Source organism: Gadus morhua, chromosome 15 (genome assembly GCF_902167405.1).
Source record: "Gadus morhua chromosome 15, gadMor3.0, whole genome shotgun sequence".
NCBI lineage: Eukaryota > Metazoa > Chordata > Actinopteri > Gadiformes > Gadidae > Gadus > Gadus morhua.
In genome coordinates, this window is record NC_044062.1 from 18,941,458 (window position 1) to 18,967,823 (window position 26,366).

A 26,366-nucleotide genomic window follows, 5' to 3' on the forward strand; every position below is an offset into this window, starting at 1 on the left:
TCCTTTCTTCTCTCTTTTTTTCTGTTCAGGTTATTAATGTAAGATCGAAAGCCTTCACTGCCCTCTATTGTGCTCTAAGGAAGTTTCACTTCAACTGCTGTACCTTCTGTAGTCTGTGTTATGGTATGCATTCATGAATCAGTTCCAACAACAATGTACACAACATTTTACAGATCAACTGTAATCGTCATCAGAATCAAGCTGTAGCCAAAAATAACTCCAGCTGTAAAGGGGCTGGGGAGTAAAGCTAGTCAACAGTTTACATGCAGCAGTAGCTCCCAGGCTCGTTTCCATGGTGCCTTAACGTGTCTGGTGAAATCTGTGCCGCTGTTTGTTTAAGCTTCTAGGGGGAGCAGGGCTAGCTGCTCACTCCCTGCCGTCAGAAGCCTGTGTTGACTCTAACGGCCTCGCTCATATATACGGCCACATGGGCTACACAAGCAGTGGTGGAGAGAAGGGCAGGCAGCCATTGGGAGAGAGGAAGGGGTTTTGGTTTATTAAGTAGGCCTATGGGGAAACTGTCAGGAATGTCACAAACAGATGTCAGAGTTGAACAGAGAGAGTGAAAATAGGTCTAATTTACATTCTTTAACTGCTATGGCAAAATATTAATTGAAGAGTCTTATCAAGTCGCTTTAAGTAGTTCAAGATTCAAGATTTAAAGGATTTTATTTTCCACATAGCCTACTAATACAGGATGTTACGGAACCCGTAAATGGACAGCGGGAAAAATAAATAAAAATTAAACGTTTCTCGTGCGCACGGGAAAGTATCTCATGAGCACGGGGACATATCTTGCGCATATCAGTGTGTGTGTGTGTGTGTGTGTGTGTGTGTGTGTGTGTGTGTGTGTGTGTGTGTGTGTGTGTGTGTGTGTGTGTGTGTGCAGTGGCGGTTTTAGGCACGGGCGAACCGGGCAGCCGCCCGGGGCGGCATATTTGTGGGGGCCGGCAAATCACATGGGGGGCGCCACGAGCAGTATAAAAAAAAAATGCGCTGCGCAGCGGTTATCAATGAAGTACGACATAACATTGTGTGGGGAATATCGCTTTCAACCCCCCAGTCAACACCTGCTTGTAGGAAGTCTTGCCCGGGGCGTAACTGGACCTAGAACCGCCACTGTGTGTGTTGTGTGTGTGTTGTGTGTGTGTGTGTGTGTGTGTGTGTGTGTGTGTGTGTGTGTGTGTGTGTGTGTGTGTGTGTGTGTGTGTGTGTGTGTGTGTGTGTGTGTGTGTGTGTGTGTGTGTGTGTGTGTGTGTGTGTGTGTGTGTGTGGACGAGCGAGGAGGGCGAGCAATAGTGTGCGTGTCAGTTTAGTGAAGTAATGAACGAGTCCGGTTGTGTGTAAGAATAAAGTAGGCCTACCCAGCCTGTCAAGAATCGGTGGCCGCTTCATTCCAACCATATTCCAACCTTTAAGGAGACCCACTGTCGGTCAAAGTGAAGGGTGTTGCCCCCGAGAGAGCATCGGTCCTGGAGGGAACGTATCACCTGTGCTCCTCGGTCTGGGAGCCGACAGCAGGAAAGATGTAACTAACCATCTCGTAGTTGGAGGCGGAGCGCAAGAGAGTATACGTGATCCAATAATTTGATGTAAAAATAAAGCACATTAATTTGAATGATTTTAGCTTGTGTGTGATTTATCGCGGGCACGGGCACACACAAGCTAAAATCATTCAAATGAATGTCTTATATTTTTAGCTCACACACTATTGGAGCGCGTATAATCTCTTGCCTCCAACTACGAGATGGTTAGTGTGCCTTGTAGTTCGGAATATGGTCCGAACTGTTGCGGGGAGCATAGGACCCTTTTTCAGAAAAAGGGTCCTATACTCCCCGGTATGCATTGCTACAGGGGAACATAGGACCCTTTTTGGGAAAAACGGGGAACATAGGACCTTTAAAAAAAAAAAAAAAAAGGGTCCTACATAGGACCCGGGGAACGTAGGGATGACCCCCAGGGATGCCCCCCACTAGACTGCATCATGCTGAACAATAAATAGGCTACTTTATTAAAATAAAATCTAGATTTACATGCGCACTTATTCACATTTAAAGTACACACACACACACACACACACACACACACACACACACACACACACACACACACACACACACACACACACACACACACACACACACACACACACACACACACACACACACACACACACACACACACACACACACACACACACAGCCAGTGATATGCGTACGATACTTTCTCGTGCTCGCCAGATACTTTCTCGTGCGCACGACAAATTTCTCGTGCTCACGAGATACTTTCTCGTGCACACCAGATATTTTCTCGTGCGCACCAGAAACTTTCGCTTGCGCACCAGAAACTTTCGCGTGCGCACCAGATATTTTCTCATGAGCACCAGATACTTTCTCGTGCTCACGAGAAACGTTACTTTTTTTTTCTTATCCCATGTCCCTTAACGGGTTCCGTAGTACGTACAGTGAAATGTTTGTGTGACGTAAAAAACCCCACAATAGAATAAAAATACAAAGTTTTAAAATAATAAATAGGAAAAAAGTTTTAAAATAAATGAAGAATATTATGAATATGTATGCAATGAAAACTGGATAAACAGGGCGATGTACAAATTGTATTGTGCAATATGGCCAGGGTTAAAGCGTCAGTGTGCAGGGGGGATGGGTGTGGGGATTGTCCAGTGGTCCGGTATTACTGAGTGACTTAGTTCAGGGCTCTGATTACCTTCCTCGGTCTCTTTGTTGTGGTGGTGTATTGGGGGGGCCAGCATTTAGGAATGTTGCTTAGTTAGAGTACAAAAACATATTATTTATAAACGAAAGAAATGTTAATGAAACAAAAATAATGATGTTATATCATCACATAATTATTAATAAAAAGCTTATTTATTACCCCATATAATGTTCTATAAATTGTCGTTATTGCTGAAACGGATTCTTTAACTCATGCCAACAAAACCTCACCCATTTCGATAAGTATTTCCATCTACTGTCATGCCCGTCCTCCAGCCAGGTGTGGAGATTGGTCAGCCTACTGCCCAAAGGACTGGCCCCATATATGGGAACACAAACAAAGCAAAGTCCATGGGAAAAGTAATGAATGAAGGATGTCCTTCACCGAGCAGGCTTTAACAGAGAGGACAGCCCGCAAGAGAGGTGATATTTCTCTTTTTTAAAGAAATGGTCTTTAGAAATCTGTTTAAGTTATTTTTAGTTATCAGATTGAGTCGTAAAAATGGAAATATAGCTCAAAACAATCTGAAAGGGGATCAACATTCTGACAACGGCTAGATGGTGAGTATATCTTTGCTTGTGTGCTTGCTTTTTACCTATTTAATTAGTTCTTTATTTCATCCACTTTTCAAATTTTAGTGGGTATAGGAATACAATCAGTTTATATATTTTCTTCCCAACTGCATACCATTTTTGGAATTTAGTTTGAATGCATAATATCTATTCATACACATAACAATGGGAAGTATTGAATATTGAAGGACATTGAAAAGAGGTTTTGGTTTTCTACTTTGGCAAACTTTACAGGCTTTCGTAACCAACATGTATAACTCCTGTTGTAGCCAATATACTAGTTCAAATGCTCACTTTGGGGTTAAATACATGGTTTGTTATTTTGTGGAATGCAACCTTATAATGGACACTCATATTGTTAGTTATCAGTTTGGCTGCTTTCCAATTAGTAACCGACCAGAACACATTCAAACTAAAGATTCAAGATTCTTATGGGTGTCATTGTCGCACACCGCGCCACAGTCCTCCGTGCTGGGGCCATCTGCTTGCCTCAAATGACTTTGATGAAGCAAGGTGACACGTGTCAAGCAACGCTGTTGATCTTAGGTTCTAGTATTGTAGGTCTATGAAAATGCTTTAGATCCATAAAGATCTATGAACACATGTGTCTTTGTTTTGTTCATATGTATGTTGGATGTTTGATGTGAGAACTGTTTTGTATTGTTGTGGAAGTATTGATTATATAATTTATTATATATTTATTATATAAATGCACGTTAAATGTCAGATATATTGGCAAAATCCCATTCTTAACAAATTGTTATAATTCTGCTTTTGTATTGTGCCACTGGAATAAAGGTGAATGGTTGGATGAATTTAATATTGGTTATTCATTAACGGAAAACGGAATTAGTCATCAAAATACTTATGAGTTGTATTGCAAATGTATTCTTCTCTAGTCTACTATAGTATATGTCAGATATTCTGGAAAAAATATAGGGATGTCTCTGAAATACCATTAGAATATGTAAGATATTTTGGCAAAAACATAGGGATGACTCTGAAATACAATCAAGGTTGAAGTATGCAAATATGTCCTCTACTGTGTATGCCTCTGCTGCAGACACACTTTGTATCACATCCCTGTCTTCTTCCGAAGTCCAGGAAGGGGTGTTGGTGCTGGAGGTGGTGTCTCCCAATGCTACAGAGTCTCCCCTTCTACCCCTCAGCGAAGGCCACCACAGTCCCCGTCCTATGGGTCCCACTGCTGGTCATCTATGTCCTAGCTGACAAGCTCCACCGTTTTGTGGCAGGAATTTTCATCCCGCAGTATCACTACCCGTATGTGGTGGCTCTCTGCTTTGCCCAGGTCGGTACCCGCTACTCTGATGACACACACTGTTTATACTGATTCTGGGTTTGACTAGTGGGTGAAGGTAGCCAGTAGTGTATCCATGTGTTTGTGATGGAGGTATGGCAATGACCTACTCTCATCGCATTGTATTCTTTATGCAGCCTTTTTTGGATAATGAAGAAAGCCATATCGAATTCAGTTTGAAAAGTATTTCTGTCTTCGTTCAATCTGTTAAATGCATGCTCATGAGGACGGATGAAAAGAATATCAGTCCAAATCAAATGAACCTCTCTGTGCAACAAGACACATATCCCATTTGTATCATATGACGTCTCCTTTCTCACCTCCTAGTGTCATGATCTTCACTCTTCACGTCCTCCACAGGTGGTGCTCTCTCTCCTCGTGCTGAACCTCCTCCACCTCCTCAGGCTGGTCTCTCTGAAGAGGTGCTCCCGGGCCCTGGGCGGCGAGAGGCTGCTGGTGCCGGCCGTCTGTGGCGGCGCCCAGGCCGTGATGGCGCTGTGGGCCCGGGCCAACAGCTCCGCGGACGGCGGCCTCTTCCCCCTCGCCGCGTGCCTGTTGCCCCTGGTTACCGCAGGCTGGAGCCACACCCTAAGGCTGGCCGCCCCGCCCTCGGCCCGCGCCACCGGGCTGGTCGGTGCGCTGAGTGGCGTGTCGCTGGTGGTCACAGGTGATACCACCCGTCTGAGGTGATGCGTCTGTCTGTTTATTATTTACTCCTCTGGTCGGTGCTTTCATAAGGAGTGGATTAAAAATGAGTATTTTTTGGTATGCATGTCTTAAAGGAGCAGGGAGGGGCTAGTGATTCAGACATCATGGCCAGTACGCTATACTTTATTAATTTATATCCAGATCAGTTTCTTTCTTTATAGAACCGTTGAGACTGTAGTATAACTGTAACAAGCAAATACAATCGACTTGAACAGATAAGGACAAGGAAACACACTTATATAGCAGTCCTCTACTCCTCACCGGTCCTTCCGTCTCACCTCTCAGGGTCCCAGGCCACGTTGTCGGGAACCCATCCTCTGGAGTACCTCTACGCCCCTCTGAGCCTCATCCTGCAGGGCCTCGCCCTGGCATGGCTGGCCAAGGTCTCGGAGGCGCAGCGTCACCACCCCCACAACCAGCAGCAGGCCTCCTCCCTAGACCTGTACTACACCCATCTGGTCCACCAGAGCTGGGTGCTGGGCCTGCTGTGGCTCCTCCACCCAGATGGCCCTTGGTGGGCGCTGACAGAGGGCAGCTGGTGCTGCCTGCTCTTCCATGGGTACCTGCTGGCCCTACTCCTGCTGGGGGCGGGGCTGCAATGCGCCGTCTACCTAACTGCTCAGCGCTGGTCGCCACTGGCTGCAGCGCTGCTCTCTACGGGGCCCGAGCTGACGGGACCGCTCCTGTCTTTCTATCTGTACTAAGGGAGCCTGCGTTGTATCGGCAAGGACTGTATGCATGCGGCCTGCGGGGTATTCATTTTGTTTGTAAGTTGCATTACAAGTGATTTATAAATAGGCATGCAAAAGCCGAGTTAGAGGATATTAGCAAATGATCGCTCATAATGCAATTTATAAAAATATGCAAAGAAAATAACTGCATGTTTCAGCCACGTTTACAAGTACACACTGGTACTAATCATAACTAGCTCCACCTAATTTTGGCAGAGTACACTGTGCAATTCTGATTATGCAACTAGTGTTTTGCTGCCAAACCCATCAATCAGGAACACGATCAAGGGTTCATGAAAAGGGTGCAAAAATTAAAAACGAATGGATCAAAGAAAAACCTAGGCAATGTATAACTTGTATTGAGTAAAATAACCCAGCCCATCTAGTGTTCTTTGGAACCACTGCTCCATTGAACAATTAATGCTTTACCACTTGGAGTGGGGGAGCGGAGAATCGGTAATACTAATGTTCAACTAGTTGAGGACTTGGAATGTGAAGTTATATGCTTTAAAAGTATTGTTAGGAGTCTGTCTAGAAAATGACTGAAAGCTAGTTAGTTAACTATACAAAAAAAGGCTGTAAAGTATTTATAAAAGTCATTTTATTTGGCCTACGAGAGTGGCATTTAAGTGCTCTGTAAAAAAAACTAACATTAAATGCCAAACAGTTTTACAAGATGGTATCAACATTTTTCACAACTTCAAAAACGTTTACGGTCTTCCATAAGTGAGAACACTACGAAAAATGTTAAACACCTCCAGGGCGACGCCTAGGGCTACGAGGAAAAGCCTGTGAAATTTAAGGAAAAGGCAAAACCGTATCAAAAGGGGGACTTCAGCTGAAGAGCGAGTTACATTCAACAGGGCCTGCTCTCTTAGGAAGGGTCGTTGTTCTGGGGCAGGTGGAAGCCCAGGCTCTGCAGCAGGTTAGAGGCAGGGCCAGCCAGGCCTGCCTGGGAGCTCAGGGACTCCAGGAGGTTAGTGACCAGGTTGAGGTCCACGTCCAGGGGCTGGATCTCCTCATCCTCCTCCTCCTGCTCTGGATCTGCTGCCTCTTCTCCCTGTGAGCGAGCATCTCCTCTAGGGGGGAGCGTGGAGCCACTGGCCGGACGCTCCTTGTCACGATTCTGCAGGAAGGAGAGCAGCGGTTCAAGAGCAGGGTCACATTTGTCCTAATGATGTTCTGGGTTGATCTTAACAGCCCTGTTTTTATTTGGAATTCCGATTTTATTGGCTTGTTCGGTTCAAGAAGGGTTCCTCTTATGTATGAGATAAAGCGAAAGAGTACTGAACCATACGAAAGAGAGAATAACCCATTTCTTTCTATGTTGATGATAATGCGTATTATGGAAGAGATGATGATATCATTACCTTCTGATTGAAACTCTTTCCAATGTGTGTGTCCATCAACTCATGGTCCATTTGGTCCATGTATTTACGAAGATTGTCTAGAGTTTCCGTTTCTTTTTCCCCTTGGGAACCAAAGAATACTTTCACGTCTTCGCTCTTCTCATCATCTTCATCATCATCATCGTCGTCGTCGTCGTCCTCATCATCATCGTCATCCTCCAGATCATCAGAGTCCAATCCTTCATCGGTCCTTCCTTCATGAATAAATAAATCATATAAAATAGAACTAGAGGAAACAGAAGGAAATTGTACCCCAAGTCTCTGGAGCAGAATATTACTGCTATACTGCTGTGCACACTACATACCTAGTAATTTGTCCATCGCGCTGGCCATGGATACTGGATCAAAACTAAAAGGATCATTTGAATGGGCCCTGGTGTTCAATAAAGACAAAAAAAACAAGCAAAAAATATTTGACTAAATAACTTCAAAGAGGAGGTTAGTCGTCTATTTATATCAAGCAGCTTTATCCCGTTATAAACTATTGGGAGGTAACATAACACTGCTAAAAGGAAGCAATATGACTAATTACTTCTAGTATTTAGCCATTCTTTATCCAAAGCGACTTACACTGATTGTGGACATCTAGAGAAATATGTCATTAAGGAGCAGGTAGGGGCTTGGAAGCCTGGGAACCAGATGAATCTCGCAACCTATTGTAATATTTACTCATTTGCGGTGAGTGCCTCTACGGTGCTCCTGTGCACCATAATAATATTTATCCCGCTTCATATTAGATAAAAGGTTGTGAGTGGTCGGTCTATCTCGTACTGGGCAAAACATTTAGTATGGGAGGGTGCCAGCACTTATCTGTCTGGTTCCCAGGCTAGGGGCTAGGCATCTTGCTCAAGGATGCCTCCAGCTAGGCTGAGGACATTGGGGATCTAACCCAGAACCATTCGTCTGGGGATCTCACCCGTGCCACAATAACTCTCAACCCTGTCCTGTACTGCCTAGTTCACATGAACCACATCTATTTGGGGTCTCACCAGGGTAGCTCAGCACCCTCGTGGGACGACATGGCACTGAGGAAGCTCTTCATGCCCTGTGTCACGGCTACCAGGCTGATGCCGGCCTCCTCCCCCTCTGGCTCCTCCCTCTTCCCCTGGCCCTTCTCCTGGGTTGGTTTGGTGAGAGCGATGCCCCTGGCTCCCCCGCTCTTCTCCTCCAGCATACGCTCCAAGTCCTGAGAGGTGAGGTCCAGCCAGCTGTCGCCTGGGGACACGCATTGAGAAGCAGTTAGACCAGGAGGGGTTACAGGGCCGGCTTATCTTCATCAGGCCAGGTCCTTTCTGATTTCATACACTTATTCAAATAAGTATAGGAAAATACATAATGTAGAAATAATTTGTGTCAATGTTTAATTGAAGTTAAAAAATCTGTGCTGTTGGGTAACATCGCTGAGGCATCATTTATCCATTCCAGAAAAATGAACGGGGACACCAAGCCCCATATTCTAATATGAAAATAAGGAAATGCGGCCATTTGTACCATATTACATATCATTAAGAGTAAGACTTAATACACATTTTGTGAACATTGCTGTCTGCTAGATTAATCAAGAACAATATTCTAGAAATGTTGGACCAATGACGTGGTCCGATTTGGAGCGTGTGAATCCCAGTTGAGGCGCTACATTGAGCCATGATGAAGGAAGCCCATAGGACATGACCTCCACGTTTACTTACTGTCAGCCGGTGCAAGCTGGGACTCCTGCTTCTTCAGCTCCTCTTTGTTGAGAGGAGCTGAATTTTTTAGCAGCACGAGAACCTCCTCCCCTGCACTCTGACCTCTGCACACATACACACACACAAATAAATAACAGTTCTTGTCGTTTTTTGATATTTGAATGCGGAATTGTTATAAATTGTACAGTTAAAAGATCCACATTCCCTGCAAACATGGCTCTTACCCGTGTGTGAAAGAGAGTCTGAAAAAGTTCTCTGCAGATGTCATCAGTCCTCTATAGTAAACGGAGCCTTCCATTTGACCCTGTAACCATGACAACAAAGCTGAATTTACAGTTCTGCATGCATCATCTATGCGAAGTTCCACATCAGGATTGAGAGACACAATGTGAATATTTGCAGCGCCGCTCGAACGGCAGTAAATGTACTGCTAAAAATCGCTTGGTGTATTGTTTTGATTTTGTGTGGCATTTTAAACAGAACACTACACCTGGTCCTTGTTAGACCAGGTGTAGTTAGGGTTCCCTAACCCTAATTAGCGATTAGTTGATAGGAACCCCCGCAGAGAAGGGCCACACTTTGCTAATCTCTGGGGAGACCGCACGTCTCTCCGTATGTGTAGGTCCTCGTGCATGAACGTTGTCTCTGTCAACACGGCAGTTTGCCTTCATGCTTGACACACAAGTGTGATTTGGCCTTCAGGCAGCCACTCTTATTGATGTGAATTACAAACTATAATGGTATAATAGCCTTAACATGCAACACTAGCTATCGTAACAGGCCTAATGCTTCACCATTAACATGCTAGTCTTGCCTTGAAGTATCCATTCTTCTTCAGGTTCTCTAGGAATCCTTTCCACTGAGGGTTACAGCTGGCTGGAGCGTCTGGCTCTGAAGAAGGTGCTCTAGACTTAGAGCATAGGATCTCGAAGCCATGAGCCTTGAAACACACACACACACACAGACACACACACACACACACACACAATAAGAATCCCTCTTGAACAAAAACAATATGTGAATATCAAAAAAAAAAAAAAAAAAAAATCACGGTTATGAATGGAAACGTATCAGCCGAGCCCACCAGTTTCATGCCCAGCTCGTATGATTTGTGCTGGGGGTGAGAGCGGATAGGCAGGGTAAAGCCACTTCTCCGGTCTGGGGTGAACTGTTGTTGCTGGAGTTGGGCATACAAGCATCGGGTGAAGGTAACCTAAAAAATATGTGCAGAAAGAAGGAAGATTTAACAATAATTATGATTGCTAAAATGTTTGCAGAGAGAGATGCAGTCTCACAGTTTTGCAACTCTCTCCTCCTTGAGTTTGTGTCAATTATATGTATTGGATGGTAATCTAATAGTGTTTCAATGCATTTCAAATGGCAGACAAGCAGGACTGCACATAAGTTTACCAGGGTGTGGACGCGCGTGTCCGGGGGAAAGGTCTTAAACCCCCGGCAGGCCTGGAGATCCACAAGATCCCGAAGATAGAAGGCGGAAACCGCGGGCGCTATCAGGTCAGGCCGCTGGGCCAACACTTTGGCGATCCCCGCCGGTAAGAAGCAGTGAGCCCGGTGAAGGTTAGAGGTGATCTTCTCTGGGTACCTTACACAAGGACACGCACAATCATGCAAACACACAGTGAATTGGGTGTAATTGAAAGTTACTTTAAGAAAGTTACTTCAGCACTTTTCTGTTCCCAAAGGTCCTGTATGTAGAGTCTACCACATCCATGGACCCCTATGTACTATGCCTAGTTGATGCATTCAAAAAGACGGTTCTCTTGTTTGCGGTTACTCTAAAGAAATGTTTTGTTACGTTACACTAACAGAACCGACATTTCATTTTGAAGGTTGTTCTCTCACCCATTCAAACGCTTCCTCAGGGCTGAGCAAATTTTAGGACTTGCAAGGCAGTGCTCAACGTTGGAGGAGAGGAAAGCTAAAGCCTGCGGCACAGTAGGCACCACATCTCTGGGAATCCCAACTGCACTGGAACGGGATGGGCATGGCAGGATTTGAAACTGTCCCCTGTGAATGAATACCTGATTGGGGAGATAAGGGATCAGGTTACCAAGACTGCTACAAACGGAGAATATAGTCAGGATAACATTTTGATATTTTAAGTTAAGCAGAGCCTAAGCAGGTTTATTTGATATTCAATCAATATCCAAATAAATAGGCAGAAAGTAAGGAATAATAAAGACACAACATGTACAAGCAAAGTGTTGTTGGTAATTTCAGGACATCCTACCCTGTTTTCACTTGTTTCTGGACTCAACCACTTGGGAAGATAATCTGCCGCTTCAATCAGCAGAAACTCTCCATCGTTGTCCTCAACCCTGCACACAGAAACATGATTTCAGCATCACAGGTAAAGAGGCCCTACAAAACGGTCCCCCATCCAAAGGGACCATTTAAAACAGTCTTACACCAGAACCAAAAGGTGCCAAAGAGCATTCATGAATTGAGGTAAAATAGGAATAATACCTCGCAGCTAGCTCGGGGAAGGCCTCGGTGATGTGCTGAAGGAGGTAAACTATAAACCATTCATCGTCCACGTTGTCCCCAAAGAGAGTGGTGCCTCCGATGTGAGCAGGAATAGCGTCTATCGGTACATGATTAACATGTTAAATGTTTAATCTAGACAATCAACCCTGGAAACACTGACTAAATAAATGAATTCGAAGTTTGTTGGTGGATCACAAATAAATATTAACTCGTACTACAAATTGGTTCGTTCATTCGTTTTGCTTTGTTGACTTGGCTACCTTTCTCCGGCTGATAGTTGAGGTTGAATGACTGGTGTTGCCAAATATATTTCACGAGAAGTGGGGCAATTCTGGCCAGAATATCTTCAACCAAATGCTTTAAACGTTCTTCATGGGTCTGAGAATCAGTGTCGTCCGACTGAATCAAAAATAGTTTGTACTGAACCACGTCTTCCTGCACCACTTTCCTTGATAGGGGGTCCATAGCGACGTTGAGTTCCGGGGTATTTCACCTGAAAATGAATGAGATGAACATTACATTAAAATCGAATGCTATGTTGTAATGAACAAAGTAACAATAAAGTTATCGTACAGACATAAAACAACAAAGGACATTTAGTAGCCAAAGTGGTTGTACAAAAATCTTACCTAGTTAAATTTTAAGTAATCTGAATATTATTTATTTGAGTGATGACATTAATTGTCAGTTTGTATTTGCATGGCGTACTCATATCGTTGGATTAACGCATGGCTGTATCAACCTGACATTGTTGTCGTCCGGTCAAAAATCTTTCCGTCTACAAACACGGATCCAACGTTAATGTGCCCTACATTGGAAGTTTCTCGTCTAACATGTTACTTTATGGAATTAAAATAAACATGAATATTAAAAAAACAGATACCCAAAATAATAAATATTTTACAGCAATACATTGATCTAAATAATATAGAGGGGTCGTTCATGTCAGTAGTATAGAGCGTCCAGAACAATATGCAGACCTTTCATCCATGTCGCACATCGGACACATAATCCAGATACGCAGTTCGTTGTCCGCAAGCAATGCAGGGAGTTGTAGTCGTAGCTCAAACTACCAGGCTGTTTTCAGCGGTATCCTAAAATCAACTTCCCAGGAGGCTTTGGAAACACGACATAGGGTATCCATGGTATTCTTGTTATTGTTGATGTGCCACTTACCATCTAATCTTCTCAAGGTGCAATAAAACAACCTCGCTACTTAAGATTTCCAACGTCTGCTAACATAGTATGAACAGTATACAACGGACTGCATGCTTAAGACACATGGAGCTGTAGCAGGTTCTGTGCACACTGCTTGTTCCTTAGACAGCTCGCCCACGGCGGCTCTCGTTTAGCTCCACCACCACACAGCATTAGCATCTCCGCGCTAGCTTACATCGACAGAGATGCCCAGCAGCACACTGATGCCCTGTTTCATGATCACGAATGGCGTTGGTCTGCTGCTGCCGGAGTACATGTCAGAGGGTTTGCTTCAGGAGTTAATAGTGATCATAGAAACATAGGGCAAGGGCAATGATACAGGAGGGTGTCTGCAAATAAGACGGAGGAGGACAGGAGAATGATTTCACGATACAACCGACGACCCGTATCGCACAAACTAGAGATGTAAGTAGAAACAAAGTGCTCGTCATCTCAGATAACTGTCTTGGTGTATGTCTTCGGTACCGAGTCAATAGGTGGACAGACACTAACGGGACCGTCCCACGTGTGCACCTGCTTGTGTGCATCTGGAAGACCTTGGTTCCCTCTCACTGATGATTAACGACGTATCTGTGTACCCACCTAATGGATCTGTCCACCGACAGGTTTACAACAGTGTAGTAGCCTTTGTGAGGACCGATGTGTCACATCATCAAGACTAATGTACTGTACATTGCAAAATGCTGCATATTGCTTTGCAATTCTGTATTGCTTGGTTAACTTAATGTGTTTTGTTGTTAACCATACAGAACACCTTAGACTATCTATCATAGACTATCAATACATTGTACGGTTGTCACGTTTGTTTAGTATGTCAACAATGTAAATCCACATAATGTATTGACTGTTTCCAATGTCCTATGTATTGGTGGGCCAGTCGTGGTTTATCACGGAACAGCCTAGACCACCATCCACACCCAGACGAAGTAGATGATGTCCGTACGCCTCAGCATTACCTGCATGACCTACAGGAAGCTATCTCCACTCACAACAGGTAGATTACTGGGACATGGGCTTTGCTACGTTCATTAAGCTATAATGTTAAACTAGGGCAGCCAATGGTTTGACAGTGAAACTCGCTAGTTGAATGCATACAAGCCCATGTAATAAAGAAAAAATATTTTTATGTTAGAAGGCTGATGGAAAGTTTTTATGAATTAAAGCATTCATTATAAATATGCAGCCTTACAAAGACTGATCAATAAGACAATAAGGAAACCAGATTGTAAGTGGCTCTAAATGTATGCCACATCCATCAGTGTCTGCTGTGGACATTCAGTAATGGTACACCATCTTGAATGGACCAGTGATTGTCAGGGACTGGTTACATGAAAGACTTGATACCTGAGCAAAGTCATTTAAAACATCATATCGGATTGCCGTCTTCAGATTCAAGCAGCTGTGGTAGAAATAATAAATGATAAGCAGGCTGCCATGCTTGTTGTCAGATACCATGTAACTATATACCATACGTTTGATAGGCTATTCAGATCTTACACCTACAATATGAAGGCTGGTACTTAGAATACCTTTTCAAACTCACTGCAACCAAGAAGTCACAAAAGAAGATGTTCACCTACAGACAAAATTGATTCAGAAATAATCTAAAATATTATAAATATTTATAATGCCTTAGCATTGATTGTGAAATGGTTGGTTTTATTCCTGCAACACCCAAACACTTATTCACATATTTGTTTAGTTCACAGACGTCGGCTGCGTCCGGACCATCAGACTGTCCAACGGTTGTCACAGGTGACATCAATCAGTCGTGGTCGGGCATCCACAGCTACACAGGGACAGGTATCTCTACAGAGAGGAGCTCAGTCTTCTCCTGGGGCTACGATGTAAGTACCGTCCCAAAGAAACGGCTGTGTTGGTGGTACATGTTTTTGTATTAATTTCCTTCTTACAATAATATGAGTCTCAAACTCATGTTTATAATTGATTCTATCTGCTTCTCTGTGGAAACTACTACATACAGAAGAGTTCATAACTCTACTGTATGTACACATTTATTTTCAGACTTTATGACCGACTTGGTATTTATGTGGTCAGACAATCTATCTGGATGTATACATAAGTATACCATCTGCTTGGTATGAACATACAGCCCAGACCCAACTCCGTCGGGAGTTGGTATTCCTCGGTTTATACCTTGTTCAAGTTCCAGTCAGTCCCACAAAAACAACAAAGACCTTTCTATAACTCTATGATTTATTCATCTTCGTGTCCTCACATTGCCTCCGCCAAAAATGATAGAGAAATATAGAAAATATTTTTAATTGGGTTCGAGAGAATCCATCACACACAGACAGACAGACAGACAGACAGACATACCTCATCTCTGGGCATTCATCTCTCTATTTTAAGTGTTTCTTCTATCCCTCTTAGCACTTGCTAAAACAGCACTAGCTCAGGCAGTTAGTCCTACAGCCTCCTAGTTTGGGGCAGCTATCTCAGGCAGCTATAGCAGCACATCGACATGCCGTCTCGGCTCGCTGTGAAACAGACCAAACTCTGCGATGTGCTGCCAATAATTGATGAACATGATGCAGCCTGTATGTCTCCAGGTAGCTGAACCATTATTTTGTTGTCTCTCTCTCTACCCCTGCCTCTATTTGTTTCTCTCTCTCTCTCTCTCTCTTTCTCTCTCTCTCTCTCTCTCTCTGTATATGTCTTGTCCCGCAGGAGTTTGACAATGCGGCGTCACGGCAGGTGCAGCAGATGTTTGAGGAGATTGACAGGGAGCTCTACGAGGGAAGGGGCGGGGCCGGCGGACAGCTCCGCGGGCTGCAGGACGAGTGTCAGCAGTGGGCCACACGCTTCCCACATTTGCGGTATAGATACGGCGTCATACATACATACATACATACATACATACAGACATACATATAGACACACACATATTTGCGCAAACACACATATATGTGCACAAACACACACACGTGCACATACAACATACAACTCAATAAAAATAAATTTGACCGTGCATTGCATGTATTATGCAATATATCAGAAATTCACAAGCTCTGAAGTCCTGGTTCCTTGCCTATTCTTAGAAGTGCAAATACATTTTGAAAAGACGGCTGTCCACTATGGAGTTGCCTCTAAAACCCACAAGAATCCATCTCGTATGCCAAATACTGTACACCTTTATCATCATAGCAAGGCCGTCCTCCTCATCACCAAGCCCCTGCTCCTTCTGCATTTCTTCCGCTTCCACTCGCTCTTTAACAGCCTAGAAGATAAATGCATGATTGATTAGTCGATCACTCTGAGCAGTTCTTCAATTTTAGTGTGTGTGTGTGTGTGTTCCTACACCAGGATCCTGGGCACTCAGCTGGTGTGTCCCAGCGACGAGGGGTTCCAGTGGTACGCCACCTCAGGGAAGAGCAGCTCCAGCATCCAGCCTGCAGCCGAGACGGACGGGGCCTCCACGACGCAGGACAAAGACAGGCCAGCCACAGAGTGAGCATCCCTTCCCCAGTCAGACTAGTGCAGGGATTCTAACCTTAATTAGCAGAATAACCTTGTACCTCGTAATGTTAATCATTGGTTGAAAATCTCGACCACTTAGAAGGTCACAATGCAATTGTATATTAAAGGTGGCCGATTTTTTAAAACGGCTTGTAACGGCTAATCTCGCTCACACTTGGTGGTATAATATGTCACCTTTAACGGTAACTTTTTGGTACTGGACCTTCGTACAATGGCAAGATGTAACGTGTACAATTATATGTTTAAAACATTTAAAAGGAAACTACAATTTTCAATACAATGTGAAGAAATAACCATTTTGACAATATGTCAAAGAAGTTTATGATTTATGTTGCATAGCTAATTCCTTAAGTTATCAGCTAACACAACTGTAGCAGTGTCGTACCGTTTTGGAGCATCACTTTGTACCTTGCTGTCACTGCTAGTGGTGTAACGTAACAAACAAAGTACCTATGAAGATTTTTACTTGGTTATATTACTGTTTTCCTGTAAATTTTACTTCGCTACATTATTATTTCATTTTAGTCCAATACATATGCAGTGGGCTCATCGTTACTCGCTACAAAATGAAAAATAATGGTATTATCGTGTTAATGTATTATCCTTGATAATGACCCTGCTGACTATTTACCATTTAGTGACAAGTCAGTATTAAAACTTTCTCCTAATCGGAAGCAAAGGAGCCCCTTTAAAGCCCCTTTCACACAAAGGAACACTACTCACACATAAAGCTACGGTCATGAACATTTCCGTCTTGCGCTCGTTAGCACATGGCGTAGCAATGCCGGAATTTGGGCAAGGGGACGGGCCTGCAGATGGAGGTAATGCAAAAACATAAACACAAATTTTGCGGGCTCAGAGTTGCACCTTATATCGGAACCTCTCCAGTTTCCAGAAATGATTGAAAAAAGGAGCTGGTTTGCAAAGAAAATAAACTGTATTGATATTGTTACCAGATCACCCAAAGGCATTTGCTCATTGAGATAAAAAGTTGCGGATTCAAATATGTCCTCAGCGAAGTCTTGAGATTGGTTCGCTCACTCTGGTCTTATGGATGCCTAGCGCCGTAAAGCTTTCAGCTGGGAAAGTGACTGCTTTCAGTCACAACACAGCCGTACAGGCAGTGATCCGGAAATGTCTGGAGCAGGAACATTTCATGTGCTGATTTCCTGGAATATCCATCCCAGTTCCCATTCAAACACGACCCCATTCTGGATTATAACGTCAAATTGCAGGGAAAGACTGCATGTGCTCATTTTAGTGCTGATACTTAAGTACATTTTGTTTGAGCAACTTTGTGACTTTAACTCAAGTCATTTTCTGTTATTTTTAGCTAAGATATCTGCACATTTACACAATTTAAACTTTTTAGCCCTTGTTTGTGTAGGACTTATTCGACAGTTGGTCCAATCTTACACCCTGTTTGCACCTTTCTAAATACAACAATTGAAGTCTTTAAGTATTTCTTTAGAATCTGAATGGCATTTCACTAGCGGGGTGATGTGGGGCGACAGCAGGTCCACGCCCACTGTGTGTCTCGCTCCTCTATGGCTCACTGTGTATCCGGCGGCAGTGCCTTGCCACCTGACTGCTCTTAGACCATCAATTATGGATGTGCCTGGGTCGGCTCTGGAGTTTTTGTGACCTAGATAGCGTGACTCTCCAGCTATCAGAGTCAGTCGGCTCGGGAGATAAAAAAAAAATCGATCAGAGTAACTAAAGTGGATGGTGATGTCACATTCCCCGAGCGTTTTACCCCCGCCCAGTGTATCGTTATACGACTCTGTGGTCAGTGCTGGGGGGGGGGTCACTTCTATGCCTGGATATTTGAGTGTGTGTGTGTGTGTTTGTGGGGTCGGGTAGGCTGAATGTCCAGGGGAGGAGAGCGGAGCTGGTCGAGCCCCCCCAAGCAGAGGAGCCGGACGGACCCCGCGACGCCAGCGGCTGCTCTCTGGGTCACGATGGGGCCAGGGTTATCCTGGCTGAGGGCCTCATGGAGGAGTACCTGGCCTTTGACAGCAGGGACCTGTGAGTGAATGGACCTCCTCACCGCCGTGTCCTCACTACGCCTGTTTTAAGTGTTCACGTGTCAGGGGCTTTCCCGCCATCGTTTTTTCATGTTGTCTGCAGCATTTTTAAAACATTTTCCATCAGCATTTGACCCTTTGTCAGTTTATTCCCCGTTTGGTCAGCATTTTGAAATCCTCACTTTCCGGGCGTTTTCCCCGGTTACATTACAACTTTTACAAATGTATCCTCTCGGGAGAGTAAAGAACTTTTTTGGTGGATGAAATATAATAATAATAATAATAATAATAATAATAATAATCATAATAATAATAGTAATAATAATAATCCTTTGCAAATGGAGGGACACAATGCACACTCCATTCAAGTTTGCACTATTCTCCATTTGCTTTCTATGTCACTGAGATGTTCTTGGTTTTTATGTGTGATTGAGATGTGTGAACAGCCACCTCCTCACATGCTGTATCTACTCCCCCCTTCTCGGGCCCCTGGTTTGGCCCCTTCCTTGCAGGGACGAGGAGCTGGAGCAGGAGAGCTCGGAGCTGGACCGGAGGCGCCGCTGCCTGCCCCCGGTGTCGCCGTACCGGTGCCGGCGGCAGGCCGTGTTGGACCTGCTGTTCGATGACGTGTGGCGGCAGCTGGTGGGCTGCATGGGGGAGCTGGTGCAGCGGCACTGGGAGGGCTGCATCTCAGGTGGGGCCCCCAGACGCCACCCCCCCCCCCCCCCCCCTGCTGGCTTCTGTTACCATCTGCTCTCATACAAACATGTTTTCTCCTTAATCGGGGGGCTATGCATTTATTTAACGCATGTGTATTCCTTGAGTATGCATACTTTAGAAGCTGCATCAGTAAAATATGTTAGTGATATTATTGATTGATTCTTTATCGCGATAAATTCATACTTTTATGAAACCCAGAGGAGAAATGTGTTAACAATATTAGGAGTGCCTGTATTTTACTGATTATACCATACAGTAGTCTCACAAATCAGTCTTTAGTTTAACAGCCAAAGTCTGATGGCATACAAGCAAAAAAATTGGTTCACGGGGCGTTTCATTTTCTTTGGCTTCAAATTATCGGACAAATCACCTTGCTGGAGGCAAAATCTGCGTTATTTGGTATGGGTCTCTACTGGAAACTGACGGGCGGAACAACAACAAACGTGATTTGGCTGACCCTTGATCTTAGATCAAGAGGAAGACATGATAACATAACCGATAGCTTCGTCTTCCCATTGTCTGCAGCCCTCCTTGGCCAACTGTGAACGGGTACTTAGCAGAACTGGTCAACTAAACGTCAAATTAGTTTATCATTGCAGGACTATACAAAACAGGAACGCTGAGCCCCTAACACGTTCTTGTTTCCGTCCCAGTCGGACACACACAGAGATGAGTTGCATCATTTGATTGTTTTATGTTGCTGTGTGATTGACAGATGACGAGAAAAACCTGAGCCCCTGCGGCCAGCAGGACCCCCAGAGCTCCTTCATGCTGCTGTCCACCCTGCCCACCACACTGCTGCCCCGGCTGGACCAGAGCAGGCCGTCCCAGCTCACAGCCAGCCCGCAGTCCCAGGTCAGCCCAGGGCATGCACACTAGGCCGGGCGTGGGTATGGGGGTCTAGCCCAGGGAGGCTCTCTATGGATCAGTTAAATTAATAATAAAGTAGCATTCATTTGTGGATTATATAATCCTAGTTAATGAACAGGGTAATATATGAATTGGTTGTGGTGGACATAGTCAATGTTTAACGCACTTTACTGGGATTCTATGTTAATGCAGTCTGCGTCAATACTGGATTGATATGCTTTTCTCTTTTCTTGGCCTTTGGCCTTCCTTGGGATAGTTAAGCAAAGGCCTTAAAACCAGGCCTTTTACATATGAACTTACATGGTCTTAGGGGCAGTTTTGGTCCCTTTTAAATTGTTACTGTGTGTAATCGATTTAAATTTTGTGTTTGTGTGTTTAACATTTGTTTTAATTCCATTATGCACATGCGTTACATTAGCTATGGGGAATGTGAGTTGTATTTTTTTCAGGTTTGATAAATAGTGTCATATCATCCTCTTTGTTTCCTTAGCAATGAAGTCTTTGGGGATTTATCAAACCACTGTTTTTTCTCAGTCATCTGCGTGTAGCTCTTTTCACTCTTTAATAATTCATTAACTTTGCCACTTTTCCTTCCTTTCCCATTTCAACCTATTTTCCCTTCACCATCTTCACTCCAACTCCGCTCTGTGTTTCTTCATCTCATTTCCTTCTTCCACCTCCTTTATCCTTTGGTCACTCTTTTTCCTCTCTTAAGAACCCAAAATCACGGGGCTTAAAGCACAAGTCCAGACGGAAATCCAAAAAGCAGAAAAAGCCATCCACTGTATGTAGCCCTTTCCTCTAGAGCCAACATGGCGGCCTACAATGTACACAACGCTGATGGTGGCTCATTATCTTGATTCTACAATCATTTTGCTTGTGCCTGTGGATGGGATCTACACCACTACCTGCCTGATTTTAGTGTATATGATTTTCGAACAATGCAATGTATTTTATATCTCCCCTTGAGTGGCACTTTGGCAAAGACTTGGATGGGTCGATGTTCTGCTAGTTGATGCGGGAACAATTGAGTTTCCTGATTGCTTTGCATGAGGAATAACCGCTGTACCATTCTAATTGTAAACAGTGATGTGGAAGTAACAAACCTGTGAACAAATGTCAATAACCATGTTGTCTTTTTTGTCTACTTCTTCACCTCCTCTATCTCGTTTTTCCTCACTTCTCCACATCCCAAACTCTCCCTTTACCCTCCAATTACTCCTTCCATCTGCTTGTTCCTGCTTATCCCCTACGCCTTCCCTCCTTCCCTCCATCCCCCCCACCCCTCGGTTCCCCTCTCCCTGTCCCTCTCTGTGATGTCTCTGGCGGGGGCGCGCGCGGGGGTGGGGTGGTCCTCAGACGACCAGGGTGCCCGTTGGAGCCGCCGCGACCCACCAGAACCTCAACGACCTCATCGTCATCCACGGCATTCCCCTGCAGCAGAGGAACACGGTCGCCCTGGAGAAAACCCAGTAAGCACGCGCTCACGCCGCGTCAAGAACACGCATCGGCGCTCGCAGGAGAAGGGTTGTAGAGTCACGATGTCGTCAGACGTGGGATGGCCTGGATTGGTTCTCAATGTGTTGATTCTATGTACGAGGCATTGCTGGGTTACTTATTCAATGCAGAGAGTAAGACCCCATCGCTTCACAGAGTCATATAGTGGTCTTTATTGTTCAATTGAGCTTTTATTCCTCATTAGCTTTGTAGACGACAACCATGGCTGCAGGGTTACTGTTATAACAACACCAGTAAGCTTCTTGTACGCCAAACGGATACTGTCACAGTTGAACGCCAGGCTGTTCTGTTCCTCGTCCCCATAATGTGTGGGCGAGACTAAAACAATCCAGCACAACGAGACATGACGGTTTGGAGCTAATTCTGGGCACCATCTCACGGAACAAGTAGCACAGTTTCACAGCCACCATCGGCCGCAGGGAAACGTGGCGAGCGCAAGTGGATCAGGCGATTCGCTTCACACATTCAACAGTGCTGTCCGGCGCTGTAGGCCCGAGCCCTGCCAGCTGGCGAGGGGGAGGGCGCCGGTGGAGGTGCCCCGGTCCGCTCACACCGCGTCCTCTCCCCCCCCCTCCCCCCCTCTCTCCTCCGCCCCGCAGGGAGCCAGAGGAGCGGCCCGACAGACAGGCGTCCCACCGGCCCGCGTCCAGCGCCGTCCCCTCCAGTAAGTCCCGCCCCCGCCGGCCCCTGGAGCAGAGTTTCTCCTCCCTGCCGCGCCCCGCCCAGTCCTCTCGGCGCCGGAACCCCCCGCCGCGGACCCTCCTGCCCCTGGTCCCGGGCCCGCCGCAGTCCAGCGGCGTGGGCTCCATGGACGAGGTCATACGCGGCACGCGGCTGTGAGTAGGGCCTGGTTTATTACAGGGGGAGGGGCTGGCGAGGTCTTAGATGTTAAACCTGAACTGGCTGGAGATGGACCCAGCGAGACCTGCCTACCTCTCTGACCTGGGTCCGGTGGTCTTGGGGTTGATGGGGGGGGGGGGGGGGGGGGGGGGGGCAGATGGACTTCTGATAACATTGCTGTCAAACAACGACTTTGGGAGTTAAAAAGCATTCTATCGGCACTAGCACCAGCTTTTTTCATAATGTCATGGTGCTATTTGAGGTCAAATTTTCAGCATTTGGATAGAAATGGGACTGTCGTTTGTGAGTAGAAATGCCTTTCTAGTTGGGCCAATGGGGATCGGCCTTTCCACGTGACTGGCTGACTATGTGGTGAACAGGACCAGGTCGTTGTCAGAGCCAGTGAGCCTTGTCCTCCTCGGTGCTTAAATGGTGTCTCCGTCTCCACAGAGCCACGGCCGGCGACCGCCTCGCCCCCCCCCTGACGCCCCTGGGTAGGAACACTCTCCTGCCCCCCATCAGCACGGGAGAGCCAGAGACCCACTCCGCAGAGACCGGCCCGGGCCATCACGCACCGCACCCCAGAACCTCCCAGGTGCAGCCCTCATCTCTGGGGGGAAAAAAAATATATAGCTGGAGGAGAAGGCTTTCACTCTAGCCCATAGTATTAGCTGCATGATCGGGTTGGCACCTGGAGAGTTAGGGTACAGGAATAGACATGGGCCACCTGCAAGAATGTCGATTAGTGTGTGTGTGTGTGTGTGTGTGTGTGTGTGTGTGTGTGTGTGTGTGTGTGTGTGTGTGTGTGTGTGTGTGTGTGTGTGTGTGTGTGTGTGTGTGTGTGTGTGTGTGTGTGTGTGCGGTGGCCCCGATTATTTAATGCACCACATTTTCTGCAGCCTCACCCAACCCCAGAGTCCCATCAACCTGGAACGGGCCACAATCCACCGTCACTTGGGATAAAAGCGACTGCTAAATGACACACAGGCATCCAAATACGATATAGTACTATTTATTTCTACACTGCAATGGCCCTATGGAGGTGTTTAGCCATCACAGCTATTAAAGAGATAGACCACCATTGTAACCACTGCGGTCCATCTAGCGACAGAGGGGATCGTCCAGCCGCGCCCACAGCGCCGTGGTGGACGACGCCGCCGTCTCGCACCACAAGGAACGCCACCACCTGCTGCTGGACGCCTTCTCCCGCCCCAACACAACCCACACTTACCGGGTAGGACCCCCGTCAAAACACCCTCCTGAAGGGGGAGGATTGTGTGAAAAGTGTGTTTGAGTTTAAATTTGCTTGCTTTTGCTTCAAATCAAACTGGATCCAGAGAGATTATGGTTGTTTAAGCATCCTATGTTGTGTTTTTTTCCTTGGCAATAAAGGAGAATCTAGGGTTTTTCCATCTCGACCCTATTTCCTGATCATTTCGGGTGTAAGGGGCTATTGCAGACAATTCTTGTTTAAATTGGTCCGTTAATGTTGGAGAAAGCTGCAGCTTTAATCTGTGAAAAAGCGGGCTGCATTCCAATGTAATCCTTTGGGGAAATAGCGCCCTGTCCATGTAGGTCCTCCTAAAGTTCTTGTATTTGCTACCAACGGGCTCACATCATATTCTAACAGTATGGATCCCTACAGAGGGATACACCCTTATCCTTCCCCTTTTGCTTGATCCGGTCTGTTGGTTATTGAGCTCAAGGATTCAAAAACAAGCACTTTTAGTTGTGTACATTGACAGAAGCTATAGCTCCAAAGGAGTTACATTGCAGCCCTTTTTCACGGATTTCAGCTGCATCGCTCTCCCTCAAAACTGGACCATTTCCAAATGTTTTTGCTTATATTAGTCCCTTAAACCGAAAAGAGGGGGCCGGTTCTCTTGTAAGGCCCCAGCTTGTTTAACTAATTTGCTTTGATCTTTGATTTGATGAATTAACCAAAATATAAAAGTGGTTCATTATAGGTAACCCTTGAATTCACTTTCGATTGGTTTTGATTCCCCCCCCTGCAGTCGGATACTCCGTACCGTCGGTCTTTCACGGTGCTGGACAACATTGGCCAGGGGCGGCAAGGCAGGGCCTCCGTTGGCATAGGTGAGCCCAAAAATACTAAAGCAGTTCACTGATACGCTTCTGAAACTGTAAATAATTCAAATAATTCTCAATCGAATGTACGGTTAAAAGTCTTGCAATCCTGCAATGATATGAATGATTGTTATTGGAGACAACAAATCCAAGCCAAGGGTAGTAGGCTGCTCTGAAGCTACTGAGCTTATTAAACACTTTATTATGCATTCATGCTTTTAAATATATAATGTATACTCTGTCTCACTCTCAATACTCTGTAACGTTGATAATATATTCATTTATTCATTGTGGTTTCTCCTAAGACTCTCTTGGCATTGGTGTGACGGGCATCAGTCTGGGCATCAGCAGCTCTTCCTTCTTAGACTCCTTTTCCCATCATCCCCTTGGCCACTCGCCCATTGAAGATGAAGAGGAGCCAGACACGGCCGTCCCCCTACCAGGTCAGCATAGTAGCCCACTCTGGAGTAAACCCTCAGAAGCCCTTGGTTTCCAGTAGATGTAAACAGTTTTTTTTTTATGCTCAAGTCAGTACAAAAGTGCATGGTAAAGTAGCCCTGTAAAAAAATGCAGTGCAAATTCTTAATACATTCTAGGGAAAAAATGAACATATTTTGATCAAATCTGTGGCGTTTTAAAGCTCAACATGAAAAATCAACTGGCTTTCAAAATTGCAATCTGCATGTCATTAGTGGTTAGGGGGGTTAGGTTTGACTCCCAAAAAGCTTCTGGGTTCAAATCCCAATGCTCACCTGACCAAGACGCATGGAAAATCCACTCTAGGTCGCTTCAGATGAAAGCGCCTCGCGCAGGGTAATAGCAAAGCAGGTTGACTGTAGTGTTCTTCCTTCATCCCAGCTGTGCCCGGGCCCGCCATGCCCACGCGGGGCCACGCCCGAGGTGCTGCGTCCTCCAGAAGCAACCGACCAGGCTTCTGACCCCTCCCACCTCCTGGGCCTCCGCCCTCCCCCTCCACCCACCAACGAGCTCCTCGCCTCTTCACAGCGCCGGAGCGAAACCCTTTGCAGCGACCATCTGTGCCCTTGAACGTGTTTGTTCAACAGCAGTAGCACAAACTCTTTTGGGGTGGTGGCGGTGGTGGTGGGGAGGAGTCTTTTTTTACCGACCTCCAACCTTATTTTTATTTGGGGGTCATCGTTGTTGTTCCACTATAAATTCAGCTCATAAAAGCTGCCAAAGACAGTCCAACGTCGACACACACTCGGTTTTGTTCCCGTGTGTATATTGTGTACAATTGCGTATCAATCTTTAATTTAAACATTGTGAACTTGACGTTAACACGTTGCATCGTCCGCTGGAGTGACCCATCGTCCAGGTAAATGACTATGCAGTTAGGAGCACATCAAGCCCCAGGTGGACGGGGAGATGAAGCACTTTTAGCCTCCGCCCAGAGGGCCAGGCTGTACCGTACTGTATATTTAAAACACCTTCCACTCTAACATCCTTTGGAGAAAAATATTATTTAACAAGTGTCATGCTCTTTTATTATGGAATTATTTACTATTAACTACCGAGAGTGGGGAATATGCCATCTAGAAGTGAACTAAGGGAGTATGATTCAGCATTTACACCGAGATGGGATGTTTCACCACTGTTTAAAGCCATGTGCTGCATCAACGTGAGCACTACCTATCCAGGAAAAACACCTGTACATACATTAAGGAAGTAATTTGGGGCTAAGATGTTACATTTGGTGTATGTGTAAACGGACTACCATCCATTTCTATGCTCTGAATACATGCTGTACATTGTATCTCGTGTGCAAAATAAATCTTCAAAGTCGGTGTATTAAATCTTTAACAATCTCCATCAGCGGTTTGTAATGATTTCCAGGCCGAAATGTACTTCCTCCATTGATGGCGAGTTCAAGACAGTGTATATACCATGTCTTGTATT

General features: G+C 45.4%; 3 protein-coding genes across 8 annotated transcripts; 2 read left to right on the top strand and 1 right to left on the bottom strand.

The window, feature by feature from the left end:
- Positions 1 to 3,059: 3,059 nt before the first annotated feature.
- On the top strand, positions 3,060 to 6,734 carry si:ch211-248a14.8 (uncharacterized). 4 transcript variants are annotated; one of them, XM_030379001.1, is made up of 4 exons: positions 3,060 to 3,293; positions 4,369 to 4,614; positions 4,984 to 5,290; positions 5,617 to 6,734. In XM_030379001.1, the coding sequence occupies exons 1-4, from the start codon at positions 3,291 to 3,293 to the stop codon at positions 6,033 to 6,035; spliced, it is 975 nt and encodes a 324-aa protein (XP_030234861.1). In that variant the 5' UTR covers positions 3,060 to 3,290; the 3' UTR covers positions 6,036 to 6,734. The 4 variants fall into 4 exon arrangements, with proteins under 4 accessions (XP_030234861.1, XP_030234863.1, XP_030234862.1 ...); XM_030379003.1 differs by having other exon boundaries at positions 4,410 to 4,614; XM_030379002.1 differs by having other exon boundaries at positions 3,061 to 3,293; positions 4,405 to 4,614.
- Positions 6,647 to 12,435, bottom strand: ecd (ecdysoneless homolog (Drosophila)). 2 transcript variants are annotated; one of them, XM_030378989.1, is made up of 14 exons: positions 12,297 to 12,435; positions 11,928 to 12,160; positions 11,647 to 11,764; positions 11,411 to 11,498; positions 11,023 to 11,201; positions 10,570 to 10,762; positions 10,244 to 10,372; positions 9,974 to 10,099; positions 9,384 to 9,463; positions 9,160 to 9,263; positions 8,461 to 8,686; positions 7,777 to 7,844; positions 7,433 to 7,665; positions 6,647 to 7,188 (listed from the first exon to the last, which is right to left on the bottom strand). In XM_030378989.1, the coding sequence occupies exons 2-14, from the start codon at positions 12,130 to 12,132 to the stop codon at positions 6,937 to 6,939; spliced, it is 2,001 nt and encodes a 666-aa protein (XP_030234849.1). In that variant the 5' UTR covers positions 12,133 to 12,160; positions 12,297 to 12,435; the 3' UTR covers positions 6,647 to 6,936. The 2 variants fall into 2 exon arrangements, with proteins under 2 accessions (XP_030234849.1, XP_030234850.1); XM_030378990.1 differs by having other exon boundaries at positions 12,376 to 12,420.
- A 282-nt stretch (positions 12,436 to 12,717) lies between these two features.
- fam149b1 (family with sequence similarity 149 member B1) lies at positions 12,718 to 26,279 on the top strand. 2 transcript variants are annotated; one of them, XM_030378986.1, is made up of 16 exons: positions 12,718 to 13,290; positions 13,763 to 13,879; positions 14,588 to 14,732; positions 15,577 to 15,725; positions 16,213 to 16,356; positions 18,250 to 18,414; positions 18,926 to 19,107; positions 19,849 to 19,988; positions 20,719 to 20,787; positions 21,363 to 21,475; positions 22,121 to 22,357; positions 22,812 to 22,956; positions 23,467 to 23,595; positions 24,377 to 24,458; positions 24,755 to 24,892; positions 25,308 to 26,279. In XM_030378986.1, exons 1-16 carry the CDS (start codon positions 13,244 to 13,246, stop codon positions 25,385 to 25,387), a joined length of 2,082 nt encoding a protein of 693 aa, XP_030234846.1. In that variant the 5' UTR covers positions 12,718 to 13,243; the 3' UTR covers positions 25,388 to 26,279. The 2 variants fall into 2 exon arrangements, with proteins under 2 accessions (XP_030234846.1, XP_030234847.1); XM_030378987.1 differs by lacking the exon at positions 20,719 to 20,787 and having other exon boundaries at positions 12,720 to 13,290.
- Positions 26,280 to 26,366: the final 87 nt, after the last annotated feature.